General features: G+C 40.8%; 3 protein-coding genes across 3 annotated transcripts; 2 read left to right on the top strand and 1 right to left on the bottom strand.

The window, feature by feature from the left end:
• Window positions 1-273: 273 nt before the first annotated feature.
• Window positions 274-6,550, top strand: ccng1 (cyclin G1). The gene is made up of 6 exons (XM_074648418.1): window positions 274-492; window positions 3,772-4,035; window positions 4,132-4,385; window positions 4,730-4,808; window positions 5,095-5,205; window positions 5,394-6,550. Exons 2-6 carry the CDS (start codon window positions 3,772-3,774, stop codon window positions 5,583-5,585), a joined length of 900 nt encoding a protein of 299 aa, XP_074504519.1. The 5' UTR covers window positions 274-492; the 3' UTR covers window positions 5,586-6,550.
• nudcd2 (NudC domain containing 2) lies at window positions 6,376-11,291 on the bottom strand. Its single transcript, XM_074648419.1, has 4 exons — window positions 10,864-11,291; window positions 8,061-8,109; window positions 7,816-7,967; window positions 6,376-6,969 (listed from the first exon to the last, which is right to left on the bottom strand). Exons 1-4 carry the CDS (start codon window positions 11,050-11,052, stop codon window positions 6,886-6,888), a joined length of 474 nt encoding a protein of 157 aa, XP_074504520.1. The 5' UTR covers window positions 11,053-11,291; the 3' UTR covers window positions 6,376-6,885.
• A 1,660-nt stretch (window positions 11,292-12,951) lies between these two features.
• gabra6a (gamma-aminobutyric acid type A receptor subunit alpha6a) lies at window positions 12,952-21,245 on the top strand. Its single transcript, XM_074648422.1, has 9 exons — window positions 12,952-13,009; window positions 13,119-13,186; window positions 13,580-13,800; window positions 13,897-13,979; window positions 14,076-14,219; window positions 15,095-15,247; window positions 15,334-15,581; window positions 18,152-18,384; window positions 20,288-21,245. Exons 2-9 carry the CDS (start codon window positions 13,184-13,186, stop codon window positions 20,307-20,309), a joined length of 1,107 nt encoding a protein of 368 aa, XP_074504523.1. The 5' UTR covers window positions 12,952-13,009; window positions 13,119-13,183; the 3' UTR covers window positions 20,310-21,245.
• Window positions 21,246-21,386: the final 141 nt, after the last annotated feature.

Raw genomic sequence — 21,386 nt, forward strand, 5'->3', positions numbered from 1 at the left:
ACTTGAACTTGTAATTGTGTTGTATATTTGAGGGATTTATAAAGTTCTATCTTATCTTATTTTATCTGATAATATAATTTAATGTCAACATAATAATGTAAGAGACACAGTAAGGTCGCAACTTCCGGTCTTGTTCCTGCCTCCCCATCTGTGATTGGCTCCCAGCCTTTAGAGGGCGGGACTTAATCGTGAATGGCTGTTGAAGTATCCAATAGAAATGTAGAACCAGTAGCGTCGTCCTGCGTTGACCAATCACAGCGCACCGTGTCTGGTCATGGGCCTGGTCTTATGTCTGCTTTAATACCCAGACGGCCCTTTTCCCCGTCGCCTTTCACCGAGGGTAGGGGGTGTGCAGAGGCAGACATTAAACACAGCTTAAAACTTTCTTAAGTGAAAGTCCATACTTACAATTTCATACACTCACGCGCTTATTCAACAGCCTGTTAAGGTTTCTTTTTCATCACATTAAAAGCAACATAACTTCAACTAAAGGTAAGTAAACAAATCCTCCTCATGTTAACTGACTATATGTGTGATTTAAAGCGCTATTGGGTGATTTAAGAGGTTAAAACTCGTCGTTATGTGGCTGATAAAGAGACTAAACTAACGTTATGAACGTTAGGAAATAGAATGTTAGCGGTTGGAGCTAACGGTTATAACGTTACGTCGTTTTACGTCAGTTTACGTCATGAAGCATAACGTTAAACTGGTTTAATGTCTGCAGTATTGTGTCTTTATAGTGTTAGCCACAGTTTGAACTGTGTGTTCTTGTCACTTGGTGTTTGTTGTTGTCAGAAGGCTCTCTGTTAGGTTAGCTCTCTGTTGGTGTGTATGGCCGCTGGGACATGTCCTGACATAACGCAGGCTGCCTAGTGATGTGTAGGTCACGAACGAGCCGGTTCTTTGAGCCGGCTCTTTTAAGTGAACGATAAGAGCCGGCTCCCGTCTGATTGGTACGTGTCCACAGGGGCGTTTTTTATCGCGAGGGGACACGGCGCTTCCCAACATTGGACGTTTGGTGGGCTGTCACTACACACAGACGAACGCTTTCCCTCCGTGGGCTGCGGCTCCCAGCTTTCAAACCGGAATCAGTACGAAGGCTCGTTTGGAAATTTTCTTCTTATTTCACGAAAATAGTTCACCGACATGTGTTTCTGAATACATTTTAGGCGAGAAATAAGCCGTGCAGTTGCTGAATCTGTCTTTATTTTGGATCAACAACAAATACTAATCATAGGTCAAAACAGCGCTAAATTGGCTGAATTATAAAATTGCAGAAGTGGTAAAATGAAGAGCAGTTTGGGAGCCGAAAGAGCCGGCTCTTCTTGGTGAGCTGAGCCAAATGATCTGGCTCACTAAAAAGAGCCGAAATTCCCATCACTACTGCTGCCCTGCTGACACACACACACACATGGCCTGCTCCTGTTGTATTAAAGCCTAATCATGTGTCCTAGACTATCAAACATGTTCCTAAAACAGAGCTAATCATATATATTTTAATACATTTGTATTAACCTAAATTTGATTGAAAAATAAAGGCAAGGCAAGTCAGCTTTATTTTTAAGCACATTTTTCACTATTTTCTAACCAGGTAAAGACTAAATATAATTCAAGATTCAAGCCCTTTAATGTCATTGTGTAGTACAACGAAATTAGATTGTGACAATCCCATTGGTGCTAATGAAAAGATAATAGAATAAAAAAAAAAAATGGTGCAATATAAATATTAAAATATAAAAGATAATACAATATAAAAATACAATATGTATATTGATGAGATGACAGTTTTGCCGGATTATAGCACAAATTGTCCGTCAGATAATAATTGCACAGAGTGATCAGCATATGTTATTGCACATATCCGTAACAGTAGATTTACAGTATTCTATGTGTCAGTATATAATGGACAGATTAATCAAAAATAATTGCATAAATTTAGGTGATTTTGCAATGACAGACAACCTAAATGCTGCAGTCTGTCACAAGTTTAATAAATCACATGTAAGACTGATAAGGCAAGTGATAAGCATTTGCATTTATCTGCAGTAAGGCAAGGCAAGGCAGCTTTATTTGTATAGCACATTTCAGCAACAGGGCAATTCAAAGTGCTTTAAATAAACATTCAAGAACATTGCGACAAAGTGCAAAAGAACATTAAGACATAATTAAAACAGTTATAAAAACATTAAAGATTAGAAAATAAAAACAAAAAGCTAGGATAGAAGCTAAAATAGAGTAAAACACACAAGAGTAAAAGCTCTAGTGCAGTATATAAGATCATTATCTGGTTTAATAAAAGGCAGCAGCAGCAAACAGGAAAGTTTTAAGCTTTGATTTAAAAGAACTCAGAGTTGGAGTTGGTCCTGCAGGTTTCTGGGAGCTTCCAAATATTTGGTGCATAAAAACTGAACGCTGCTTCTTCTGCATGTTTAGTTCTGACTCTGGGGACACTAAGCAGACCTGATCCAGATGACCTGCGAGGTCTAGATGGTTTATAACATATAGCAGAAGATCAGAAATGTATTTTGGCCCTAAACCATTTAGTGCTTTGTAAACCAGCAGGAGTATACTCCTATATACTATAAATACTATTACAAATTGTGAGAAACTTTATTTGGCATGTCCCTGTTATGTGTATCCATGTTGTAAGTGACCAACACCCTCTTGCCTGTTCCAGTTGAGTCCAGTTCAATGACAGCTGTTAGGGGAAGGCTTGTTATTGGATAGCTGACACATTTGGAAACTCTCCCATGCCTCAGTTACTCCTGACCGATACATATCCTCAATCCAGATCTGTTCTTATTAGCAAACTACATTCATTTTTTACATTGAACTGTGTTTAACCATTTTCTTATTGAATTACAATTTCTTTAAAACCATTATTTATAATTATTTTATATATTATTTCCCTAATTCAGGCTATGGTATAAATTAGATAGTTGACATTTTTTGTGTAGAACAAGGAGATAGTTCAAGGCTAGATATCATCTGGGATTTGGTTATTTTAAGGTATGTAACTGCTATCTTTTACTGGATTTAGTTCACAGATGCAAATTCTTCACTTATTTGAATGTTATAGCAGAGTGAAACCGTGTCTACGGTCTACCTGCTTGACCATGGCATCCACATTATTATTTATTTTCCCCAGAGCACTAGGGCTGTGTATTTGCAAGAATCTGGCGATACGTATCATGATACAGGGGTTACGATTCAATATATTGTGATACTGTAAGCAAGGTGATATATTGCGATTTTTTTTTTTAAAATTTTTTTTTATTTTAGGAAAACTAATAGTATAAAGAACACACCAGAAATACACAATTTAAGTGGGCATGTTTGCCCACTACAACCTCCGAAAGATCGAATAGCGGTCGGGCCCGACGGCGGACCGTCGGATATTTACGAGGTTAATAAAAAGTCAAGTGTTTTGGAGAATCGATACAGTATCGCGCAACGTAATATCGCGATACTCATGTGTATCGATATTTTCTTACACCCCTACAGAGCACAATGTCTTATTAAAGCATCCATAGACATGTGTATTAGACACACTTATCGTTGTTTAGATAAGGGCTAATAGGCAATTAATTGACTAATCTTTACGCTCTAATATATGTACATATAGCCATACCTATGGTTTCAAAGTATCATATATTGCTATAGTCTAACACACATTTTGTCACATTGTCCATACTGAGACTTGGAGTCAAAAATATTGTGTTTAGTTAGATTTAGTCAGTATTATTCAACTATATTTCTCTATCTGTACAGATGATCGACACAGTGACAGGAGCTGTAGCACAGCCTTTTGCTGTTCAGCTGAAGGCCATGACGGATCTAGAGGGCCGATACCAACCAAAGCTGAGCGGCTTGAGGCTCATCGAGAGCTCCCAGGACAACGGCCTCAGGATGACCGCCAGACTGAGGGAGCTGGAGGTGAAGGACCTGCTCTCTCTGACCAGGTTCTTTGGTTTCAGCTCAGAGACCTTCTCACTGGCCATCAGCTTGTTGGATCGATTCCTCTCCGTAATGAAGGTTTGTGAATACATGCATGCCTGAAAACATCTTGTTGGCCATCTACAATAATAAAGGTTGTTTTATAGTCTAATATCCTGTCCCTGTCCTTCACAGATTCAACCAAAGCACCTGTCCTGCGTGGGCCTGTGCTGCTTCTACATCGGCGTGAAGTCCACGGAAGAGGAGAAGAACGTGCCTCTAGCCAACGAGCTGATCCGCATCAGTCAGAATCGCTTTACAGTGTCTGACATGATGAGGATGGAGAAGATCATCATGGAGAAGCTCTACTGGAAGGTGAAGGCCCCCACAGCCCTCCGCTTTCTCCGCCTCTTTCACAGCCACATCCAGGAGCAGCTGGACGATGAGAGGTAAGGACAGACGGTCACATCAACCTGCAGGGCTGAACCATGACTCAACAAGATTATATTTACTCTGCTAAAATGTGTCTTCTCATATTTGGCTTTAAAGAGAACACTAGCCAAACATGTTTTTAAACACTTAAACTATGTGAAATCATGTTAGACATGTTAGAAAACAAATCTGTTTAAAACATTACCAGTGATATTATATTGTTGTATTTAGGTTAAAATGTTGTCTTTTTTTGTCCCTAAATTGAAATGGGAAGATTGATGTCTGATCTAGTGAGCTCTGCCTCTCATCCATCGTATCTATAAATTGCCATATTGACACTAAAAGTATTTTCTTTTCACAGCAAGGACGTACTGAGCCTTGAGAGACTGGAGGCTCAGCTGAAAGCCTGTCACTGCTCATTTGCCTTCTCCAAAATAAAGGTAGCTCAAAATAACTGGTCTGCCTACATTTTAAGGTGGCCTATTTCCAGTTGGAATGATATTGTATTAGATTATTTGTGGCATCCAGCAGTTCCACTTTGCTAACCGTTTGATAGAAAATCAAAAAGCTTTCATCTTTGTAGTGATAGTAAAAGTATCAGGTCCACCTGTGTTGAGCAAAATGTCACGTTTTCTCTTGATTTTCTATGCCAGTTTTCTTAGACAAATATATTTACTGTGTGCAGTTGTTTTTGTGATTAAGAATCTGTACTCTGTTTGTCTGCAGCCATCTCTGCTTGCCATGGCTCTCCTGTGTTACGAGGCCCGGGAAGAACACGACCCTGACAACATTGACCAAATAGCAGGGGCCCTGCAAAGTCTGCAGAAGAAGCTGAATGTAAGTTACGACTGTTACGATCTTAAATATGTGTTCTGCAGTTAACAACTCTGACGTACTATTTTTGCTGTAAGTAGCTTTGTCTGGTTGGAGCCCAAAGATTGCCTAATGTTAGGATTATGTTGTGGAACAGACACTCAATTGCACAATTCATTTCTTTTTTTCCGCTTGTTGTTTCTGCTGTGCAGATCAGAGACGAGGGCCTGGTCTGTGTGCGGGAGCTGGTTGGAAAATGCCTGGCTCAATATGCCACCACCAGGTGCTCCAAGCCGAATGTCCAGAGGCTTCGCTGGACTATCTCGGGAAGAACTGCACGTCAGCTGAAGCACAGCTACTACAAGATCACTCATCTTCCCACCATACCTGAGTCAGCTTGTTAAACCTGGGGGTACGAGCGGGTGACCTTACGTGCATAGAAAAAATTACAACTGTCCCCAAATTATCTTTGGGTGACTTCTCTTGCAGTATGGTCACCCACGTACAGCTCCAGTTATTTTCCTTACAGACCTTCATCGTTGATGATGGATTTCTTTAAGGAAAAGCCAAAAATCAACTTAGTTTTCCATCACACATTGATCAAGCACACTGTATTCACATCTGCCCCAATGACGAGGAGTAATGCTTCGTCAGAAGGGTTTATCTACTGCCATCCTGCAAAGTTTTACTTTCCTGGTTGAGTTGCTTGCACAAGTGTACAGTATGTTCTTGTAAAAAAATCCGTTCCACGGTGTTTGGTATTTCCTGGAACGGGTTGCTAGTTTTAAGCTAATAAGTATAGAACCACCTAGGTCCTCAGTCCACCATGTGGAAGAGGAGGGAGAAGGATTTTGTGAACAGCAAAAATGGAAACCAAGAAATCGGGCCCGAAATCCTTAACTCCCACCCTAGGTTGCTAAACTGTCCTGATGCACACTCCTACCCAAGGTGATGATTTTTTGTTATTTTGATACGGCGAGGGAACTCTGGGTTTCTCCAGTGAAGCGAGGCTACTGACGATCCCGTCATGTATGGCTGACCATACTGTTTGAGCTGAAATGCCATCAGTGGTTACAGATGAGTTGTTTTCAATTCTTAATTAGTGTACACAGAGTGAAGTACCACATATATTAATTGGTTTCAGTTGTCAATTATGCAGAGAACACTACAAAAAAAAGGCCATTGCAGTGGAAATGTGGATTGGAATTTGTATTGCATTTTCTTTTTCAGTTTCCCTGTTGAGTAGAAGTTTCTTTTAGTGACAAAAATAAAAATGTGTTCTCTTCTCAAATTCAAAATGGCTAATTGAATACACCATCTTGTTAACCTATGTACTTGTACCTTTCAATAAAACCTTATTGAAAAGCCATTGCTCGTGCATTCTTCTCATTATTAAAACACATCACGCAAGCTTCTTATAATCAAATAGAACAGTTTCCATCATCTGTTGTTCTGTATAATGAGACTTACAAAATCAGGCCTAAACTAGCCAGATAAAAGGGCAGCTGTGAAAAGTGTCTGTTGAACAGTAAAGTCTTGTAGACCGCCCAGTTTTTCAGTTCTGAAGGCAAATCTTTGATTTCTCATCACACAAGCTCGGATTGATCCCCTGTTCCTCTACGTGCCACGGATGTCCTCCATAGTGTTCATTAGACAGAGGTTACATCTCCAGCATGTAACAGGTGTTTGGCATCATGACATCGGTCACTTCTGTAAACTGGAAAAGTCCGGACCACCACCGGCAAAATTCCCAGATATCTCTGCACCGCTGAAGTCAAATCCAGGATTCTAGCAAAGAGGAATGCAATTAATTCATAAGTAGGAGCCCTGTTGCTATGTAACAAGGCGAGCATACATTTTCATTCATTTTACAAATGCACACAGAATTTAATGATAATATCTGTGATGCTCTGAAGATAAATTCATATCTGATGTCTCTCACTATCTGGGAAGTATTGCTCAAGTGTAAATGGACAAAAAACACATCTGCCATAGCTTTCCTCGTCTCGGAACATTTCGGTTGAAGTAAATTTGCAGCAAAGTGATGTAATCTTACCACTTTCTAATAAGGCACACTATTCTGGGTTTATAAACTGTAAATAATGGCTTTATTAATTATCAATAAATCTTTTACTAATGCTTTATAAAACAGTTAAGACATTTATAAGAAAAACATTTGGGTTGTCAATTTGTGAAAAATTCCTGACTGGCTAGACCATTTGAACACATACTGTATTTCTAGGAAAGGGTTGCAGACAATCTGGATCAAAAAATCCATTTATTAGCATCTTATTAATACAGACTTCATGGCTTATTAGAAAGTGAGAAATCCAAGAGCATGTATTAATAGCTTACTTATATTTAACTACATTATTACCAAATAGAAAACAGCCAACGATATTTTTCACAACCTGGCAACAAAAGCTGATCAATAAATCATATATAAACCATTAATTAAGCCATTAAGTCACAACTCATAAGGCCTTCAATAGAAAGAAGTATCTACCTGGATAACAAAGTTACACTGATGTGGCCATGTGCAGAGGTAGGCAGGTGTGCATCTGATAACTTGTTAATAATGTCTTGGCAACAACATACACCATGACCCTTCAGGAGGCCCTTAATTAAACTGACCTCCCGCTGGAACCGCTCCAGTGTGAGCTTCCTCTGCATCTGGTCCTGGACCCAGGCGTTCGCACAGTACTCCCCCTCCAGCAGGGAGGACCAGCAGTTCCCCGCCTCTCTGTTGGTCTTCATCAGAATGATCCGGATGAGACACTTGTCCTCTGAGCATAGAAAAAGAGGCAAAGGAGTGTGAGACATGATGGCTTTTGTACATTAAAGTTAATGAGTGTGTTATTTAGAGGCATGAAACCTACCTAGTGTCCACGTAGCCTCGTCAGACATGGTTGTGTCAAACAACTTTCCCTGACGGAGTGTAAAAAGAAGAGATTGTGAGGTTCACATATGTGGTCACTTAGCAGTCATGTGTATATGATTTCAGTACAGGTCACAAAATAAGATGTACCATCATGAGTTGGGCTGAACTCAAGTCAGACTTTGAGCATCACCTTTTTTTTCTTCTCTCTTCCATTAATGATGATTTTGTTTTTAAGTAATAGGGAGTTTTTCACCACATTGTTAATGTGGTCAAGGACACCGAGTAGGCTGAGATAAAGAAAGGTCATTGAAATTCCTACATTTATCCAGCTTGAAATGGAACAAACATAAATGTTATTGATTACATCTGTGCTTTTCCCAGTAGTACATTTACTCAAGTACTGTACTTTAGTAAAAATGTTCTGCTCTTGTGCTTTATTTTTATTTTCAGATTCAAATACTGTACATTTTACTACATCTGATAATGTAGTGTATCCCTTTTGGTTGACGTATTAGTTACTTTGCAGATTCAGATTAATAATACAAAATATAATCAACAAATAGATTGTTTTTTTTATTGGTTTAGATAAGACTTTATTAATCACAAGGGGGGAAATTCACAAGATACCCATCAGTGTGTAAAGTAGTTAAAATGAGCCCCACCTTTACCAGCTGCAGCAGAAAAGTGATGTACACATTCTGATTATGAACCAAACATTATAATCCAATTATATGATAAGCAGAATGGACCATATTCTGGTAATATTTTTACCAAAGTAGTATTTTGAATGCATGATTTTTACTTTTAAACTGTGGTATTGTTGAACTTCTTCTACCATTGACATGTCAAAACCAACAGGTCAGTGTTTTGTATGTATGCCCAGTAGGATGTTTGGTCCCAGATGCCCAATCCACTTCTTGACTGGCATCCCGATGATCCTGATTGGGGAGCCACCCGGTCCAGCTCATCAATACGGGATAAGTTATATAACTCGGCCAGCTCGTCAGACGAGCCGGCTGTGATTTAGTGAGAACAGCACGCCACCGTGCCTCTCCATTTGATTGTGCTTGATAGATGTTCACTATGCTGAGGAGAGAGGGTTGTAGCCAATTCAGTCTTCTGTCCACTGACCACGGATCACTGGTTACTAACACTAGGGGCTGCAGACTTTAGTTGTGTGTTAAAACTAGGGACTGGTATGCCAGTGGTTGCACATTTGCACTTTTTGTTTTTGATCTAACTTATTGATTGTGTACTTGGCTTTGACTGACCCTGATCCTACTGTTGTCGCAATGTAACTATGTACTTTCCTTCAATGACCCTGCCTGGTGTTATCTATTGTGTAGGATCTACACAATAGATAACACCAGGCAGGGTGTTCACTGTAAATGACGTATTGTGTATATTGTGTCCATGTCTTTGTGGATGTATTGCGTATGTCTTTGTTTATGGTGGCAAACCAGTCTCCCCTTTGGGGATTAATAAAGTTCATCTTTTCCTAGATATAGTTTTGTTTAATGAAAGTACACATAGTAATAGATAATCTGTTGGATAGAGACACTCGGAGCAGGGGTGCTGTTGTGAATGTTATTAGAGATTTTATTTATATTTACTTCTCTTTTGTCAGTTAGTCTGTATTTGCAAAAGCTCTGGTTTAGGTGTCCTCTTGTTGTTTTATTTATTTATTTATTTATTTCATTTGAGCATAACACACAGGCCCTTATCCTTTTGTAGGTATCCTCTTTTGTTTTTGTGTCATTTGTAAATTTAAAGGTCCCATATTATAAAAAGGGAGATTTTCATGTTTTTTTTATTATTATAAAGCAGACTAAAGTGCTATATAAATACTGTGAAAGTATAGAAACACTCAATCCACAGGGAAATACATACAGCCCGTATTCAGAAACTCTGCATTTGAAACAAACTGTCAGGATTTCTGCCCATTTATGATGTCACGAATATACAATATTTAGACCCTTTACACAGTTTTAAACGTAAAAACTCTAAATGTGTCCCAGTTTATTCCTGGTTACAGTGTATGTGAATGTCATCAGCTGACAGGAAGTACACATGGACCCAAGCTGTTGCCTAGCAACACAATTCTGTTGCAATTCCGTTGCAATTCCTTCAAAATGCGCTAAATCGGAGCGTTTCAGACAAGAGGGTAAATACAGGCATATTCAGACTGACAGTATGAGGAAAATAAAGTTGTTTTTTTTAACATTACAGCATGTAAACATGTTCTAGTAGACATACAAAATACAAGTATGAACCTGAAAATGAGCATAATGTGGGACCTTTAAGTTCCATGCAATAAATAACTTTATTTTACAAAAATACATCTATTTTGATTTTATATTTGATTTCTACAGATAGTAATGCACACAGTGCACTTTCATAGACTAAGCTACTGGAGTTTCCCTGCACTATACTCATTTTTAACAGTCTCTTCTGCACTATATTCACTTTTTAATAGTCGTGTATCACAGCTGTTACTCTGCACTATATTCACTTTTAACAGTTTTCTTCATCTCCTTGTATTTTTATATCTGGTATATTTTTTTGTACTTTGCACTACTAACTTTTTTACTAACATGTTTTTGCACTATGGAGCTGTGATGCTGGAAACTTGAATTTCCCTCAGGATCAATAAAGTTACTATCTATCTGGTTTTATGTTACGTCCCTGTCTTACACCCACATTGCAAGTATATAATTGCATAGATCTCAAAAACTGCAAAAGAGAAAAGACTCTCCACATCATCTTCATTCATCCTCCTGTCTCTTGACTGGTAGTTTTACCTTGAAGATGTCCTCCCCTCTGACATGCAGCTCGATGTCTCTGGATCCCAAACGACACTTCACCTCTTTCCCAGACGTCCCCTGAGGCACATTGACCTCGATGAAGACCTCCTCCATGGTCTGGTACCAGGAGCCCCAGGGGGTCTGACAGGGGACCACACCGCTCTTCTCCTCGAAGTGCACCGACATGCTGCAGCCACACACCAGCTGACAGCTCAGGTAACTAACTCACTAACTACTGTATCTCTGGATAACAGAGGAGTTATACTACCAGTCTGTTAATCTCAACCACTCTTTACTTCACTGCTGCTTTACGGGCCTGTTGTCAGGAGCATCTCAAGTTGAATTAACTCCAGTATTTGATAGTTATGTTCTGTCTTCCTCATGTTTTGTTGCTCCTCACTCTCTAGAAACTTCTTCTTCTCTCAGTGTTGATGTCACGTCCGGTTGTGAGCAACACTGCGCCCCCTGCTGTCTGACACGAGCTACAGCAAGAACAACTAGTCTTATGAGATACATGGCACACTTTTGTCAATGCTTTGGAACATTAGGGAATTAGTTTAGGAATTAGTTAAATAGGGACAGTGCAATATAGATAGATAGATAGATAGATAGTAACTTTATTGATCCTGAGGGAAATTCAAGTTTCCAGCATCACAGTTCCATAGTGCAAAAACATGTTAGTAAAAAGGCAGTAAAAAAGTTAGTAGTACAAAAAAATATACCAGATATAAAAATACAAGGAGATGAAGAAAACTGTTAAAACTGAATATAGGGCAGGGTAACAGCTGTGATACACGACTATTAAAAAAGTGCAGAAGAGACTGTTAAAAATGAATATAGTGCAGGGTAACTCCAGTAGTTTAGTCTAAAGTGCACTGTGTGCATATTCCTTTGTCCCCCTCCTCCCTAGAGAGGTGTTGTACAGTTTGATGGCTCGGGGGACAAAGGATTCCCTGAGTCTGTCTGTGGAGCACTTGGGGAGCAGCAGCATCTGTGTAATATTGAGCTATTGTCTGTGCAATATGGGCAAGACGGTAGACGGTGCAGTGCACTACCTGGGTGCAATACCTGCCATGGTGTGTGTGATAGTATGTGCCATTGTGTACGTGGACTGTGTATGTGTTGAAACATCTGTTTCTGTGGAACTGTTTCCCTGTCTTGTGTGGAATTGTTTATTATTGTTGTTGATGCTGTTTTAATTTAGCGTTTGTAACTGTAGTTGAACGGAGCCCAGGAAAAATTTCCCCACGGGGAAAATAAAAGTATATCTTAATCTTTGTCATTAAAGTAGTGGAAATAATGAATAATTATAATAATAATAATAATTAATTAGAGTGTATGTATGGCTCATTAAGGAAGCTGGTTAATAATTAATAATTAACTTATGGAGAAGGGGGGGATTAAATAAGTTTATACTTCTTCTCACTCCTTTTCGAATATGTAAATCAAGGCACCAGGTGTTTGACAATTTATTTTTCTTATGCTTTTCATTGTATGCAAATACTACTTGTTTCTGACTGTCCACTTGCTGGTATGATCATTCTTTTTCTTTATTTTGTTATTTCATTTTTTTGTATTCTACATGTTCGAAAATACATTTTTAAATTAAATGAAAAATGAAATTGATGCATTGCATTGACTTTAAGTGTTTATTTTTGTTTTAATTATTTTACTTTGGCTTTAAAGGAAACCAATAGTTTGTCTAAAAATGGAGTGGATCTACTAATCTGTTAATTAGATTACTGTTCTTGACTTAGTGCCTCCGGTGTGCTTATGCATACTTACCAGTCACTTTAACAACACCAGTAAGGACTCTAGCTCTGTTTATTTATTTATTTTTACTCTTCTCATACACCACTTTATTAAGTATGAGTTTCTCTGAGAATTGACTGCAAATTTGGTGCTAAATGCTGCCCAGGATGGCCGTCCTGACATTAACTGTAGTTACTTTTATCTGCTGGATAAGGTAAGTCTTTCGTCTCTGTTAGAACATGGGGCCGAGTACAATGAGTCTGTAAGTTTAACCTTTTTTTTTTCTCCTGCAGTCTTGGTAGTACTGAGAAGATTATCTCGGACAACATCACTCTCATTTTGGACCGACTTTTGGACGGTTATGACAACAGACTGCGACCTGGATCTGGAGGTAATTCAGACTTTAAATCCTAAAGTCTGAAGACTTAGTGATAAATGAAGTAGATTGTGCTATATTGTGCATCTTGTATTATTGTGTGCACTGTACTTTACTGTTGCAGGTGGTGTTACGGAGGTGAAAACAGACATCTTTGTCACCAGCTTTGGACCTGTGTCAGATGTTGAGATGGTAAGATACTACTGCTGTAATGAGATGTATATGTGCTGTCTGTGGGAGATAACAGCGCTTCAGTGACCACTGAATTCCTGCCTTATGGGCAATCTGCCATGAGACCATCTAATGAGCTTTAATCTGTTTGACCAGCCCTATAACTCCATTATTGATGGCCTCTAAATCAATATGACAACATGTCAGACAGAGGGAATGGCTGAATGGATTGATTAATGATTATCTGGGATGAGTGGCATCCATCATTGCCTCATCATCTCTCCACACCTTCCATTGCAAGTTGAAATGGCTCTCAGTGTTATGCATACTGATGAATGTCAGGGACAAAGATTAAAGTTTAAAGCTTAGGGTGCTTTGTTTTGCACCCACTAACGTGTTGTGTTCATGCATCAGGAATACACCATGGACATGTTCTTCCGTCAGATGTGGGTTGATGAGCGGCTGAAATTCGAGGGCCCCCCTGAAATCCTGCGGCTGAACAATCGCATGGTGGACAAGATCTGGACGCCAGACACTTTTTTCCGAAACTCCAAGAAGTCCATTTCTCATAACACGACCACACCTAACAAACTCTTCCGCATCATGCAGAACGGGACTGTCCTCTACACCATGAGGTGATCCTCCGCTGTACACTTATTGTTTTGTTGATGAGATCTTTTGTGGACTCAATGTTTATAGGAAAAGATGTCTGTGTGCTCTTTTGCTGTTAGACTGACAATCTCTGCAGAGTGTCCAATGAGGCTGCAGGACTTCCCCATGGACGGCCACGCCTGTCCTCTCAGGTTTGGAAGCTGTAAGTACAACAGATGTGTTCGTAAGCAAAAGGAATAATAATGACCAGATTCATAAATGTGTCTAAAGTTATCCCTGATTGCCTTTGCATTTTTAGATGCCTACACGAGCAGTGAAATCCTTTTCACTTGGAGGAAGGGACCAGTAGCGTCTGTCGAGTGTCCCGCTGAGTCCATGAGTCTTCTGCAGTACGACCTGGTGGGACAGAGTTTGTCCAGTGAGATATTCAAATCAAACACAGGTAACGCTCACTGTCAGCTATCGCATTGCTCTTCTTATAAGGACACTGTTGCAGTCGTACTTAGAAGTTTAATTTTTAAATGAGCTGATGAATCTGAGAGTAGAAAGAGGTCAGATGAGCTTCTCCAAACGCTAGAGCCTATATAATATAGATATATATAGAGCCTAAACAGTAGAGCCTATATAAAAGCAAAGACTTCCTTGAGCAGCCATCTAGTGTAAGATGCTTAAGTGGTCAGGCCCAATGCGTACGGTGTGCCTTTAAAAAGAACTATGGGGTTTAAAGCCCAGTGAATGCACTGACAGAGAGGAGGACGGATGGAGTAGTGTGTGTGTGTGTGTGTGTGTGTGTGTGTGTGTGCATTTTCTCTTTTCACCAGAAGAAGGAGAAGTGCTCCCCTGCTGTGAACCCAGCAGATTCCTGGAATAGAGAGGAAAAGGATGAGGCAGGCTCCAAAACGTGGAGATGATACCCATTTAGAAAACAGAGAGAGAGAGAGGAAACCTCTGTATGTGTGTGTGTGTGTGTGCAGCGTGTTTTTGGTCTGCGTGCATGTGTTTAGACAGAGCAGGGCAGTGTTACGCATAGTGACACTGGCCTGCTCTCCCCCTGCCCCCTCCTCACTCGCTCCTTCCTCCTGACTTTATCCCATTTCCAAATGTCTGCTGTGCTCCCTCCTCCTTTTTGTCCATCCTCTCTTCCTTCCTCTCGTCTCTCACATGCTGTCTTACAGTTAGCGGACTATTGCAGCCATAAATCTATATGTTTCTCTCAGCAGCTTTTCGGTTTTCAAGGGCAGGCAAGGGCATCCGTTCTGCGCTGCCCTGCTCTGTCCCTCGGGGTTGCTCTCCTCACACGTGCTGTTTATCTTTCAGGTCACTACTCTGTGATGGTGGTCCATTTCCGCATCGTGAGGAAGCTGGGCTACTACCTCATACAGACTTACATCCCTCTCATAATGGTCGTTGTGCTGTCTCAAGTCTCTTTTTGGATCAACAAAGAGTCTGTTCCTGCACGCACAGTTGCTGGTAGGCTCCTCTTCCCACAATAATGTGTGCTAATCATGTTTGATATCGTAATACTATGTGTTTCATAAATGCTTGTCTTCCTCCAGGCATCACCACAGTGCTGACCATGACCACCTTGAGCATCAGCGCCCGTGAGTCACTTCCCAAAGTAGCCTACGCCACCGCCATGGATTGGTTCATTGCTGTGTGTTTTGCCTTTGTGGCGTCGGCTCTCGTCGAGTTTGCAGCAGTAAACTACTTGGCCACCATCCAGGTCAACCGTCTGAAGAGGCAAAAAGCTAGACAAGACAAGCTTGAGGTGTTGGCTACCGGCAGCGATGATGACAACGCTTCGGTGAGATGCTGACTTTACATAGGTCAAATAGGTTTTAATAGGGCTCTTGAACCCTAGGCCTCTGGCTCAAAAATGACATAAATGAATACAGTGTATCTCTGCAACTACAAGGTCTATTTGAATAATATTGATACATAACAGAGGCAACAATTGTGAGATTTCTGCAGAGGTATAAGCATCAGTATACAGTATATGTTTCTGGGTATGTAAACGCAGATGGAACACAACATAAATGAAAGATTTAATTTTTCCGCCTAACAAAACTGTACATTTTTTGAGTGATTATTCCTTTGGAATTATGTAGTTGCAGCCCAAAACCTCCAGCAAACCATATCACAGACATCTGAACATTGTCTGTACACAGATTGATCCTAATAAAGTGAGGCAGAGCAAAGTTGGAGAGGTTTTAGGAGAGACATGTTTATTTGGCATTGGCCATTTGGTTACATTTGGGTACCATTTGAAATGTTCTCATGTAGGCTAACTGTAAAACTTATTTAATTTCATTTACATGTCACCATAGGTAATAAGTCCGTCTAAAAACAGCTGTTTTTGGCTTTGTTTTGGGCGCCCATAGAGTGCTACAGGAATGAGTCCTAAAACCCAGAAATTAGTTAGCATTTTAGCAGTATAAAATACGTCGGTAAATATGCCACTCCTGAATTTTGAAGCCCTTATTTTTCTTAAAAAAGGCGGTTGCTAACAAGTGGCTAAATGAGACTACTAAACGTCATCACGCTGACTCGTCGTCCTCCTTTTGCAGCCTCGTTGTGTATACTCACGCTCATGTGATTGTGATGTAGTTCGTTTATAGCCTAACGTTAGCTTTTTTACTTCTGTCGATTGCGTTCACACTTCAAAAATCATAAAAGTGGCATTCATTTGTGAAGATTATCTTGCTTAACAAAATGTTTAAAAGGACTGTTGGTAAAAATCAGAAATGCTTGTTACCAGCGACACCTGTGGCCGTTAAGTCAACGAAAGTCAGTGTTGGGCTCGCGCTTGTGCTCGCTCTCACCCGGTCGGAGACGATAACGTTTCTCGCTGCGGAGCCCCGTCACTTCACAAGACACGGAAAACCTCTGTTGGTCTGGAGGAGCTGCAGCAGTTACTTCTGCACAAACGTCCACTGTACATAAACTAGATATTCTCAGAGCTACGAAGTCTTTTGCAGTGTGTAGTGTGCGCGCATGCATGTGAGGTGGAGCGAGCTGAGTGAAGGCAAGCAGGCAGGCAGGCAGAGGAGCAGAGTACAGCAGAGACTCCGGCCATGGAGACCAAAGCTACGGTCTCTCCCGCGTACTCCGACCGCGGCCAACACTGTTTTGCAAGACGGGCTTCACTAGATACAACTTTGCGGTTTTGGTGCTTCCGTGTAGTTTGTGTTGAAGTCTGAGTCTGAACAGCGTAGCAACATGCGAGCGTGCATATGCGAGCGCGCATGGGACACCGACCCGGGTGATTTATACGCGTAAGAAGTTACAAACAGTCCCTTTAAAAAAGGCGGTTGCTAACAAGTGGCTAAATTAGACTACTAAACGCCATCACGCTGACTCGTCGTCCTCTGTGGAGTTAGACCGTTAAAACAGTTTAACGGTCTAACTCCACAATCCAGTGCTACAATGTTCACAGCCTTTGCACATTAATGTTAATGTTAGAAATTGATCTCATCTGTACAACACACATGTTTTTCCATTAGAACCTGATTGTCTGCAGTGATAAGAAGTTTATAAATATACATCTTTACAGCCAGATTTTCTACCATAAGAACTGATTATAGTAGGTTTTGTTCCTAATCTTGGTATAAAAGCAACCTGCTCAGCAACATCAGCTCATGCTATCCCTTGAAGGAGGGGTGTGATTCACATCACGTGGCATCTCAAATGCATTTACATAGCTAATAATGGTGAGTGGAGGTACAGAGTCTCCTCCCTGTAGCAGAGTGTGATGATGCAGTGATGTTGATAATGAACAGGAAGCCGGCAGCTCCAGACTCAGATGTGGAGAGAAAGAAATCATGCCACCGATAGGAGGTCTTTTTCTATGCATTTCCAAGTAGTCACCCTGCCTCTTCCATTCTCCTCATTCAGGGCACACCACACATTAAATAGTAATACGTGCTGTTGTATTGCTCTCATCTGGAGCTATATGCTTTATGCTAATACAGTAAGCCACCACAGTGGCCTCCTGGGATCTGTCTCACGTGTAGGGCTCATGGTTAGATGCTTTAAAAATAGCCTCAGTGTGAGAACAGAGAACAACTCCAGCACTCCTCCCTGTATAATCTCCTAACCATCCTATGGGCATCCAGCAAACTACCTGCTGCCTTCTATAGGGATGTTGGCATACCATTGAGAGAAAGCTCTTGTGGGAACCAGCATCACTTCCAGCCTTATATATACATGACTCCAGCATGTTAAAATCACCATACATATACTTGCTAGCTAGAAATTCCCAGTTTTTTGTTTTACACTAGCTACCCTTTTTGTCTCACTGAGCAGAAAACCCACATTAACTCCATCTCATCTCCTCCTGCTTTTCCTCCCAATCACCTCACCCCCTCCCACCAGTCGGACAGCAACCTTCGGGAAGGCCTGAAGAGGAGAAACCACTCAGTGGTTAGTGAGGCTTCGCCGGTGCCGATTTTCCTCCAGCAGGGTTCAGCTCATCCTCAAATCCCGCAGCTGGCCGGCACCAGCCCCATTGACTCGTACGCCCGCATGCTCTTCCCCATTGCCTTTGGCCTCTTCAACCTATTCTACTGGTACATCTACCTGTCCAAAAACACCATGGAGAGGACCAAGTACGTTAATCACATTCAATTACAGATACAATCACATCTATCTTGGTACTGCTACAAGGGTCTGATGATATGCTGTATTTTCTTATTATCAACAAATCCAAAATCCAACAATGAATTGATTGTACTAACAAGGATTGTCTGTTTAGCCAATGCCTGCTAGAGCTTAGAGCTCCAGGAACTTCAAAACACATCAATGTGTTACACTGGGTGACATGTTCCTTTATTTTAATTAAAATGGACACTCTTTATTTTATTTTGACACATATCGTACACTGTCCTGGTTCCATACATACTCACTTGAGCACCAAATGTGTATTAATCCACACCTGAAAATATAGTCACCAACAAATGCACAGTTTAAACGTGTTAGAGTGATGTTTGCTACAAACTACAGTCCCCAGCTGTTTTACAATATTACTTGGACTTGTAAAACATAGAATATCATCAGCCTTATTCTTTAATTGTTATCCCGCTGTAGAAAGTGGAGTTTGCAAGAAGTTAGTCCCAACCATTTTGGCTTGAGACCCCCTAACACAAAGCAATATCTACCTGCAACCTCATATAACAGGTGAAAAGAGTCTGAATAATACTTGGAGAATTGAGGAGGGAAAATTGTCTGGTATTTCACAGAAAAGGTAACATTTGAGAAAAGCCTAAAGACCCATAATTTTGAGAAACAGAAACTAGTTTTTTTTGCAAACCTTAAGATGCATGTTTTGGCCCACCATTTGGAACCACTGACATGAACATACACACTACTAGTGTTTTTACCCGTGATAACATCTTACAAAAAAGCTTCCCTTTTAGTTTAACTTTTTGAGTCTTGTGTGACATGGCGGCAGATCCAGAAAGCTTTTCATGCAAAATAGTAAAAATAGCAGAGACATACTCAAAAGTATCCAGCATTGTTGTACAAATTATTTAAGAAAGGGAGATAAAAAATCAGACATTTTACGAAGGATATTTATGCATACTTACTTTGTATCTCAAAGAGCTACAAACCTGTCTCACTCTGCTCTAATTATGATAGCTCCAGTAGAACAATAACTACCCACAGTTTTTGTCAAAGACTTTTATCTAGGCAGTAAAGACATCAATAATTTCTAATGCTGAAACAGCCCTGGGAGTTGTAAGGGGGGAGAAAAAAACGAGGAGAATGATGTTAGGTGGCGTTGTTGCTGCATTGACGCCAGCGCTGTGGCTTTTATCATCATAGCTTTACAATACAAAAAGGACTGGGCGTTCAGTTAATTTGAGAAGAAAAATATGCAACAAAGTGCTCTCCTCTTTTTTTAAAGGTTTACCTGAGGTCCGGCAAAGCCCCAGCTGTTTTAATGACAACACTGTTTCTCCATGGGGAGCAGGTCTTAAAGGCAAAATAAACCAGAGCTTACTTTGTACATTAAGCACATGAAAAAGCCACTATTCACTTTCCCGCTTATAAGTGAGCCACTTATAGAACACAAAGCTCCATGTCCAAGAAAGAAAGAGAGAGATACAGTGCAAAAAGACTGAGAGGAAGAGAGAGGGAGATGGTGTAGAGAGAGAGAGAGAGAGAGAGAGATGTGTTATGCAACACTGGGGAGTGCAAATCTGCTCATCATGCCTCTCATGTTCCTGTCAGATAATTTTTATGGTTGTTTTGTTTAGAACGTTCTGCAGAATAATGAGAGAGACAAGATGGAGAGCATGAGAACAGCTGCATCACATCTATTCCCTTTACATATTTTTGCCACGTCCCTCGCTCGGTACTTTTGAAGAAGGCACCGAGAGGACAGGGAGCACAGTAACAGTTTGGTGTGTGCAGCGTACTGCAGATAGAGCGTCGCTGAAATGTGGGAATGAGAGATGTTTCTGTGTGCTCCTCTCACATTTTGTGATCTGCTGTATTCTGGTTTTGCAGGGACGCGGTTTTTAAAAACTGAGAGGACCTGGAAAAGGGCACGTGCAGCCGGAGAGACCTTCAGCATCAGCCTCACCTCACCCTCCTCTCCCTCTTCTCTCTCTCTCTGTGTGAACAAGCTCTCAGCAGTCACTCTGCTCTCATCTGACAGAGGAAATGAATCAGAAACTCATTTATTCTCCTGCCGCACATCTATTCATTTCACAGGCTGTGACCACTGCCCACTTGTGTTCTGATCAGTAGCTGAAGAGCTGCCCTTCACGGGCCTCAATCACTTTAAAGCCCCGCCACGTACACACAACAACTTCTCGGGGGCCCCCGGACCGAGACAGACGCCACACACACACATACAGCACGCATGACGCTCAGACACACACACGAGCCGAGAGAAACACATCAAAAAGAAGTGCATGATATAATCTATGATGGCTGTAACTGGTGGTGATGCAACAGTGAACCAATGCTTTCAGAAGCCTGCCCTCTACAGAAGCACAGCTCCCACTACAACAAGATCAAAGGCAATTTAGAGGAGGCTCGCGTCCCTCCCCGCGGCTTCAAAAATGTACTCAAACCTGAGAAAATGAATTGTGGGATTGTGTTTTCCATCCCACCTTTTCTGCTCTGGCGCTCTGGTGCTCCCTCTGCATTTTCACATCTACTGCAGGTTCCTCTGGAAACATTGCAGGGAAGAAGAGTAGGATATAATACCCATGGGTGTTGATGACATTAATTTTCTATTTTTGTACGGATGCTGCACGATTGTTGGGCGCAGATGTTTTGCATATGAAGTGTCTACCTGCACAGTTGGAGCGTTATTCTCTTTTTTAGCCTCTAAACATGTCCAGTAACAAAAAACTTGCTCTTAAGTTGACCACTTTAACCCCTCAGTGCATCCCATTGTTTGACCTTGTCAGTAGACAAACCCATCTGCCGTGTAATAAACATGAGAATAAAAACAAGCCTGAAATAAACACTGCTGTTGTTCATTTCACTCCTGACATAAATGCTCGCTTCTTCATTACGCACAACCACTTGTCCCTTTAATATTTTTCTCTGCAATGGAAACTGCTCATCCACCATCATCAGTCTCCACTCTTTG

Source organism: Sebastes fasciatus, chromosome 10, assembly GCF_043250625.1.
Source record: "Sebastes fasciatus isolate fSebFas1 chromosome 10, fSebFas1.pri, whole genome shotgun sequence".
Taxonomy (NCBI): domain Eukaryota; kingdom Metazoa; phylum Chordata; class Actinopteri; order Perciformes; family Sebastidae; genus Sebastes; species Sebastes fasciatus.

Excerpts from the sequence above, each read along its gene's own strand:
- ccng1 (XM_074648418.1), top strand. The coding sequence starts at position 3,772 with ATGATCGACACAGTGACAGGAGCTGTAGCACAGCCTTTTGCTGTTCAG. Across the intron at positions 4,386-4,729 it reads GAGCAGCTGGACGATGAGAG|CAAGGACGTACTGAGCCTTG; the intron begins GTAAGGACAGAC and ends TTCTTTTCACAG. Across the intron at positions 5,206-5,393 it reads GTCTGCAGAAGAAGCTGAAT|ATCAGAGACGAGGGCCTGGT; the intron begins GTAAGTTACGAC and ends TCTGCTGTGCAG.
- nudcd2 (XM_074648419.1), bottom strand. The coding sequence starts at position 11,052 with ATGTCGGTGCACTTCGAGGAGAAGAGCGGTGTGGTCCCCTGTCAGACC. Across the intron at positions 8,110-10,863 it reads GAGGGGAGGACATCTTCAAG|GGAAAGTTGTTTGACACAAC; the intron begins GTAAAACTACCA and ends ACACTCCGTCAG. Across the intron at positions 7,968-8,060 it reads CGAGGCTACGTGGACACTAG|AGGACAAGTGTCTCATCCGG; the intron begins GTAGGTTTCATG and ends TTCTATGCTCAG.
- gabra6a (XM_074648422.1), top strand. Across the intron at positions 13,980-14,075 it reads TCCTCTCAGGTTTGGAAGCT|ATGCCTACACGAGCAGTGAA; the intron begins GTAAGTACAACA and ends TTGCATTTTTAG. Across the intron at positions 15,248-15,333 it reads TCCTGCACGCACAGTTGCTG|GCATCACCACAGTGCTGACC; the intron begins GTAGGCTCCTCT and ends GTCTTCCTCCAG.